General features: G+C 34.1%; 1 protein-coding gene across 1 annotated transcript; it reads left to right on the top strand.

The window, feature by feature from the left end:
* The first annotated feature begins 2,173 nt into the window (after positions 1-2,173).
* Positions 2,174-6,306, top strand: LOC137821196 (pentatricopeptide repeat-containing protein At2g13600-like). The gene is made up of 3 exons (XM_068625671.1): positions 2,174-2,322; positions 2,410-2,470; positions 3,237-6,306. Exon 3 carries the CDS (start codon positions 3,361-3,363, stop codon positions 6,046-6,048), a length of 2,688 nt encoding a protein of 895 aa, XP_068481772.1. The 5' UTR covers positions 2,174-2,322; positions 2,410-2,470; positions 3,237-3,360; the 3' UTR covers positions 6,049-6,306.
* The last annotated feature ends 2,227 nt before the right edge of the window (positions 6,307-8,533 follow it).

Here is an 8,533-nt window from a genome sequence, read left to right as displayed (position 1 = left end):
TTTTAAACAAAAAAATATTAAGGTTAGGCATCACAGTACAACTTGACATTTCAGCTATGCTGACACCTCAAGTAACAATAATTATTTGTCATCACATGAAAAAAAAATATTATTAAAAAAAAACTACAAAAATATGCGAGGATTAGACAAAACATATATGTTAATTAAAACGATACATAGATAGACTATATCTATTCATAAAGAATTCTAAAAACATACTAGATGGTAGCCTATTACACCAATGAAATGATTCTCTATAAATAAATCATAAATTAGCCAACTTATTAGTAGACGCATTTCCTTCACACACAAAATATGAGTAACTTTAAACCTGATTTTCTCACAGTAATTAAGACGTATTTCATCGACTACGAAGCATCCAAGGAACACTAGTCCTAACAGTAAATGAAGCACAAACCAAAGAAGAATCACATTCCAACCAGACATTAGTAAGTTCCATTTTTTGAGTTTCCTCCATAACATGTATAACCTCATAAAATTCAGCAATCAAAACATTATGAACTTCAAAAAATGCAGAGAAAGCTCCAGTAAATTCCCCCATACTCCCATGAAAAATATCTCCACATTATATCCCATAACAACCTCATCAATGTTAATTTTAACCAAATCTGGTGAAGGAAACTCCCATCTAACAGGAAAAGGACGAAGAACTTTACTAGTACGAATATGAATACCAAAAAAACTTGATCTCGTTGAAATCCAATATATCATTATTCATTGAAGCTTTAGATGAATTTCCCGCTAGACAAGTTAAATATTTAATAACCGAAATATCTCTAAAAACATCAATCTTATCCTGAAAACGAGCATAATTCCTCACACGTTAAATAGAAAAAGTTATTACAACAAACTTAATCAATTTAACCAAAGGACTATCATTACTCTTGATAATCCCTCATACTTATTATAGAAATGAGCCGTAGGAACTCAACTTAAAAAACACGTATTAGAACATTCAAAAAATAAATGTTGAATAAATGAGTCATGCTTTTCCAAAAGCTTACACATAAAACATATGCAAACGTTTTAAATATATAATTATGAATTATTAAATATTTAGAAGAAGCTCTTAATTTTTTTTATCAAAACAATTTTATTTTCATACAACTTTTTTATTTTGGAATATCTTTTATTAGTATTATTTTGTAATTTCTTATTCATTGATTTATCAAATAGTTATGTCTTTGTTAGTTGAATTTTAGCCTGCTTCCTTATAAAAATAAAGCTTTTATATATTTTTTAGAAATTTTATTCGACTAATAATAAGACTCTGGTTAATTTAATGATGTATGGACTATAAAAAAAACTTCTACTGATCCTTCTTCCTATACACTTCCAAAAATTATTAAATAAAAAGAAATTTTAAAAACTAAAATAATTAATTATTATATTAATTAAATTATATATTATTATATAGTTTACTAATTTTTTTATATACAAATTAGTTTTTTATAAATAGTTTCTAAATTATAATCTAATTAATTATCTAGATTTTAATTATTAATTACCTAAATTTTAAAGTTAATATTTAAAATCTTATTAATAACTAATTATATATTAATTTAGAAATTATTTATTAATAATATTTTTTTTAAAAATTTTAAATTAATATTTAATTTAGTTAATATAATAATTATTTTTTTTATTTTAAAAATATTTTTTGTTTAATAATTCTTTTTAGTGTTTCTACTTTTTTAAGTTGAAGGTAAGTCTTCTCTATAAGGGATTAGGCCTTTTGAGTAACATATAAAAATCAAATAAAAAACAAGTGAGCCAGATCAATGTAACAAGAACACGAAACTTTGATTTGTTTGTCTTTTACTAAAAACATTATAATTATTTTATGTTTTTATTTATTTTTAAACAGATTAAAAATTTCTTGATTTATTTTTAAACTTTTATTTGCCACTCTTTTCTTATTTTTTTAGTATTTAATTTTTTCACATTTTTTTAATTCTTTTCAAGTCAATTTTACTTTGTTTTTTTCAATTTTTTAATTTCTATGATGAAATTGAGTGTTGATAATCATAAACAATATTATCCTTTTATTTTTAAAAAATTAAACGTGGAGGTTCATCTTCCAATCCTTATATATCCATTCAAAATGATTTTGCATGAGCATTATATTAATCTAGCATATTCATAAAAATTGATAATTTATTTCATAAAGAAACTTTAATGGAAAATATTGCTTCCTCTAAGCAGTGCACGTGCAGGTCACGTGCCTCCTCTTTCTCTCACTCCGTTAGGGTTTTCGACCCATCGCAACCGCACCACCACCGGCCTCCTGCACTGATCAAGGTTCCTCTTCCTCTTCCTCTTCTTCTCTCATTTCATCTTTCTCACCAACACTCATTCTCTCTATTCACATCATGCTTTCCGATGCAGGATCGCGTGCGTACTGAAACTTACAGGGAAGCAATCATGACAGAGTTTCATTGCAGGCAAAGTAATTTTTCTGTTCCCTCTTTTCTATGCCGCCACTTGCTATCACTGCAATTTAATTCATATATTTTCTCTTTTTTTTTATATACTCTGCAAATCGTCATTTCTGTTTCTTCAGATAACAATGCACTTTATGAATTAATAATTAATAATGCTGCATGTGTATGTACTATCTAAAGTTTCCAAGGGGATTCCCGACTACTAATGCCGCACCAGGAATAATTCTCGCATTACTGTACTCCACTCTAGGAGAAACCTGAAAACTCTACGACAAGATGGCAACTATATGGAGGCTCTCCGCCGCTCCATGCTGCTTTGGCCATGATTTACCTTGGAGCATGTTACGTAGCATGTTACCTGGCAACTCTATTTTTTTGAGTGGCAAGCCAATTCTCTATGTATATTTTGGCTACCTCACTTTGTGATTTGCATAAATTTTTATCTATTTTTTATAACCATCTCACATCAAAACTATGATCCTATGATTACGTATATCTGTTGAGTTTCCACCATCCCACACAAAATGTAATATGTGGGATTTAGATGGCCTTGGGTTCTCTTACAACAATGGCTATTATTGGTTAGCTTTTTGTTATGGTTCTTTTCTCTCTCCTCTTTTTCTTTTTTCTCTTTAATAGAACACAATGTGTATATTATTCTAGGCATTTAGCAAATTCTACTTAGAAATTTGTTTGTTTTCTTTTTTTAACTTTATATTTTTTATTTAGAACAAGCTGTATAATTTTATATTCACCTTATGCTTTATGCAGGATGTTGAAATTGATGAAGAGGTGGATGTTATAATTTCGGAATGGATGGGCTATATGTCTTCAAAACTGTTAGTTGATGAAGGAAATGATTGAGATTTGAATTTGATTAGAAGAAAGACAAGATATGAAAGTGATGGTGAATTATTATAACTGTATTGCTCCAACTGTGAAGCAAGTAAAGCAAATGTCTTACATGCAACTATCTCAGAAGTTTTACGATGCTTTCAAGCAGTGTGGGACTTCCCTCAAATCCCCACTCATTGCTCGCAAACTTCATGCCCAACTCATACTCTCTGGCTTGGACACTTCCCTTTTCTTACTCAACAATCTACTGCACATGTACTCCAACTGCGCCATGCTAGAGGATGCTTTTCGTGTTTTTGGCCAGACCAGTCACGCCAACACCTTTACCTGGAACACCATGCTCCATGCACTCGTCCATTCTGGTCGGATGCGGGAAGCAAAGAACTTGTTCGATGAAATGCCGGTAAGAATGAGAGACTCTGTTTCTTGGACCACAATGATATCTGGTTATTGTCAAAATGGCTTCTCTGCTCATAGCATCAAAACTTTCAAGTCAATGCTTCGAGACTCTGATCATGAAATTCAAAACTTTGACCCCTTTTCCTATACTTGTACAATGAAGGCCTGTGCTTGCCTTGCCTCCACTCAGTTGGCTCTTCAGTTGCACGCCCATCTCATCAAGTTACATTTAGGAGCCCAAACTTGCATTCAGAACTCCCTTGTTGATATGTATATTAAGTGCGGAGCAATCTGTTTGGCTGAGACTGTTTTCCTTGACATTGAAAGCCCGAGTTTGTTTTGTTGGAACAGTATGATTTATGGATATTCTCAACTATATGGACCCTTTGAAGCTCTTCGAGCGTTCGCCCGAATGCCTCAACGTGACAACGTTTCATGGAACACACTGATATCAGTGTTCTCTCAACACGGCCTTGCAGTACGCTGTCTTAGTATGTTCGTGGAGATGTGCAATCTAGGTTTTAGACCCATTTTCATGACTTATGGTAGTGTACTCAGCGCATGTGCCAGCATTTCTGATCTACAATGGGGTGCCCATTTGCATGCTCGAATTCTTCGAATGGAACATAGCCTGGATGCATTTTTGGGAAGTGGTCTCATAGACATGTATGCCAAATGTGGATGCTTAGGACTGGCTAAACGTGTTTTTGACAGTGTAGGGGAACGTAATCAAGTTTCTTGGACTTGTTTGATTGCTGGGGTGGCACAGTTTGGACTTGGCGAAGATGCTTTGGCACTATTTAACCAAATGAGATTGGATTCTGTGGTGTTGGATGATTTCACTCTTGCCACAGTACTTGGGGTTTGTTCGGGTAAGAATTATGCTGCCCCTGGAGAGCTACTTCATGGATATTCAATAAAAAGTGGGATGGAATCCTCTGTTCCTGTAGGGAATGCAATCATTACAATGTATGCAAAGTGTGGTGATACTGAGAAAGCTGGTCTTGCATTTACATTGATGCCACTTAGAGATACCATATCATGGACAGCCATGATCAGTGCATTCTCTCAGAATGGAGACATTGACAGGGCACGCCAATGTTTTGATACTATGCCTGAGCGAAACGTCATAACTTGGAATTCCATGTTAAGCACATATTTTCAGCACGGCTTCACAGAAGAAGGGATGAAATTGTATGTTAGGATGAGAAGGAAAGCAGTCAAACCAGATTGGGTCACTTTTGCAACCTCTATCCGGGCTTGTGCTGACTTGGCAACTGTAAAACTTGGGACACAAGTCATATCTCATGCCATGAAGTTTGGGCTCAGTTTGGATGTTACAGTCGCAAATAGTATTGTCACTATGTATTCAAGATGTGGACTAATCAAAGAAGCACAAAAAGTTTTTGACTCAATACATGTGAAAGGCTTGATTTCCTGGAATTCCATGATGGCAGCCTTTGCTAAAAATGGTATAGGCAAGAAAGTAATTGAAACATTTGAGGATATGCTGAGGACAGGATGCAAACCTGACCATATAAGCTACGTTGCTGTTTTATCTGGGTGCAGCCACATGGGGCTTGTAGCGGAAGGGAAACATTATTATGATTCCATGACTCGAGTGTTTGGCATTTCTCCAACAAATGAGCACTTTGCTTGTATGGTAGATTTGCTTGGTCGAGCAGGGTTACTAGACCAAGCCAAGAATTTAATAGATGGAATGCCTTTTAAGCCAAATGCAACTGTTTGGAGTGCTCTACTAGGAGCGTGCCGAATCCATCATGATTCAAGACTAGCTGAAACTGCCATGAAGAAGTTGATGGAATTAAATGTTGAAGATTCTGGAGGTTATGTCCTTCTAGCAAATATATACGCAGAGTTAGGGGAGTTAGAAAATGTTGCTGATATGAGAAAGTTGATGAAAGTGAAAGGAATTCGGAAGAGTCCAGGTTGTAGTTGGATTGAGGTTGATAACGGGGTACATGTGTTCACTGTAGATGACACTAGTCATCCACAAATAAAGGATATTTATATAAAACTGGAGGAGATGATGAAGAAAGTAGAAGATACAGGAAGATATGTTGGTGTTGTCTCTTCTGCTCATAGGAGTAAAAAATACCATAGTGAAAAGCTTGCTTTTGCTTTTGGGTTGCTTAGTTTGCCATCTTGGATGCCTATATATGTAATGAAGAATCTTCGTGTTTGCAACGATTGTCACTTGGTAATAAAGTTGTTGTCTTTGGTCACCTCAAGGGAGCTTATAATGAGAGATCGATATCGATTTCATCATTTCAAGGATGGGTTTTGCTCCTGTGAAGACTTTTGGTAGTTGAAGTACACATTATTTTTTTCTTTACCTGCTTCCCCTCCCATTGCTTGTGGTATATACCTTTTTCCTTCTCAAAAGCCGGCAACCATTATTTGTAAAGAGTTTGTTCACTATACCAAAATTGTTAACTTTTTAACTATATTAAATAGCACTTTTGCATATAATTGCTAGCAATTTGACAGAAGAGAAATATATATGCTGCTTAACTTATCTTGTTTGAAAGTTGTGGATTGAATCAAGACGGAGCTAATTCCATAACTATTAAACTTTCTTTCCATATTGTTTAATAACACATCCCATGTGCTAGTAGAAAAGGGTACTGCTTTCAATATTTTGAATGTGGCGTTTTTTCTCAGTTAGATGTACTTGGTGCCTTATCTCTATATGTTCAAATCTCTTTTACTGTGTGCTGCTTGTATTTTGAGTTTGATAATGATAGGTTGACCGAACCCAAGATCTGTACACCCAATTTAGACTCATTGCCCAGTGGACAAAGGGCAAGTCATCAATTCCAATGAAAGTACAGACAAGAAATTTGATCGTAGGCCAAAAGTTGAATACTCCATAAAACCCCTGTTCAAGCCTTCCTTCTTCTCCATTTCTTTATTGTTGTAGTTGCTGCTATAGAAGTGGTGTCTGTGTTGGTAGGTGCTGTTAAAGAAGTATCATTAATAACAACAGGATTACTAGAATTAATCCCAGCATTGGAGGTACAGTTTTTGAACTTTGAACTGCACATTCTTTCTTTTAATTTCCTCATTTTAGTGACCTTGTCCCTTCTGTCATTTTCATTGCAGAGTTCTTGCCAAACTTACACACACTAGTCCTCACTAACAACAGAATTGTAAACTTGGTAGAGATTGATCCTTTAGCATCCATTCCAAAGCTGCAGTTCCTTAGTCTGCCGGACAACAATATTACGAATAAACCAAATTATAGGCTTTATGTTATTAACAAACTGAAATCCCTCCGGGTTTTAGATTTCAAGAAAGTGAAAAATAAGGTAATGCTTTTTTTCCCACTAACCGTAGTATTTTTATCGGGCTTGTTGTTTGAAATATGAAAGATAGAATCGCAAGGCTTTTGTATCTACCAATGTTATTAAAAAGGAGAAAGATTATAGTCAGGTCTATTTCTTATTTCCAATTGCATATGCCCTTCTATTATATTTCATTCTTTTTATGGTTTCTTTAAATTAATAGGAACTGTTGGAAGGCAAAAGCTTGTTTGCCTCGGAAGAAGTTATGGAAGAAATTAAAAGGACACCACCCAAACCATTTTCACCTGCTAAAACTCCAAATGTTTCAGAAGCAGCTGAGGAACAACAGACGCCCAAAGTGGTTGCTCCCACACCTGAGCAAATTACTGCTATCAAGGTACAATGATGATACTTGAACTCGTCATTTTATTTAAGGCCTATCACAGTAGGGCTGAACATGTCACATATCCAACATGCATTCATTCTCAATTCAGATCTACTATGTGTTCTCTCTTTCATCCGTTGATGCACTTTGCTAAATTGTAGATGAGAAGATTCCCTTCTTTCTTCTATCCATATCTTTACAGCAAACCATTGGAAGCTATTCCAAAAGTGCAAAGCAGAGGGGACACACTCTGATAACTGCTAAGTTTGGTTACCTGTGGTTTGACGTGTTTCTTTATGCAGGCTGCCATTGTGAATTCTCAGACTCTTGAGGAGGTTGCTAGACTTGAAAAGGTGCTTACTTTTCTAAATTAAACAATCTCTTATTGGATTTTAAATATTTGTTTCTGTCATACTCTTGCTTAACGTTATATTTAGATTATTGTAAATAATATGATAGGATAATTTGTAACTAATGACCTGCTAATAGAGGGATGATCTGCAGAAAGACTCTATGAAATGTGTCACATGTCACTAGAGCTTTAGAAACACTGACCAACACTCAGTTTTTTTGTCAATGTTGCTACTTGCTGGCATAGACTATGTAGATTGGATTATTTTCTGTGTGGGGTAGGTTGAATTGGGTTGACATAAGTTGAGGAGTTCCTCTTGGTTTTCTTTAGTGGTTTACAGAAGGAGAAGGGTAATTGTTTTTTTATCATTTGGTTTAGAGAGTCTTATTATGATATTTTGCTGGTTATTTGCTTGATTCATGATATTGTATCTTCAAACTGAAAAAATGTTGATTCGTCCTAATTTAAATTGAGAAGCAGTTGATTGACAGTGTTAAGACATACCATTCTTACACTGATGAATATCTTAAGTATGCTTTTTATTTGAACAACAATATAAGAATACAATTATATAGCCCTTAATTTAATATGTTCCAAAATTACATATCATGTTAATTTTAATGTATATAAATGTGATACTTATTAATTTCAACAATGGTGTAAACTAAGAATGGTTTTAACTGTTGTAAACTGATTTTTCCTCGTTTAATTATTTAATCTATTATGAAAAAGACTGTAATGATGCTGTACATCTAATCAGTGTACATGA

This window comes from Phaseolus vulgaris, chromosome 9 (assembly GCF_000499845.2).
Source record: "Phaseolus vulgaris cultivar G19833 chromosome 9, P. vulgaris v2.0, whole genome shotgun sequence".
Taxonomy (NCBI): domain Eukaryota; kingdom Viridiplantae; phylum Streptophyta; class Magnoliopsida; order Fabales; family Fabaceae; genus Phaseolus; species Phaseolus vulgaris.
This window is presented reverse-complemented; position numbering and strand designations above follow the sequence as displayed.

Coding starts and splice junctions, on each gene's coding strand:
- LOC137821196 (XM_068625671.1), top strand. CDS start 3,361: ATGAAAGTGATGGTGAATTATTATAACTGTATTGCTCCAACTGTGAAG.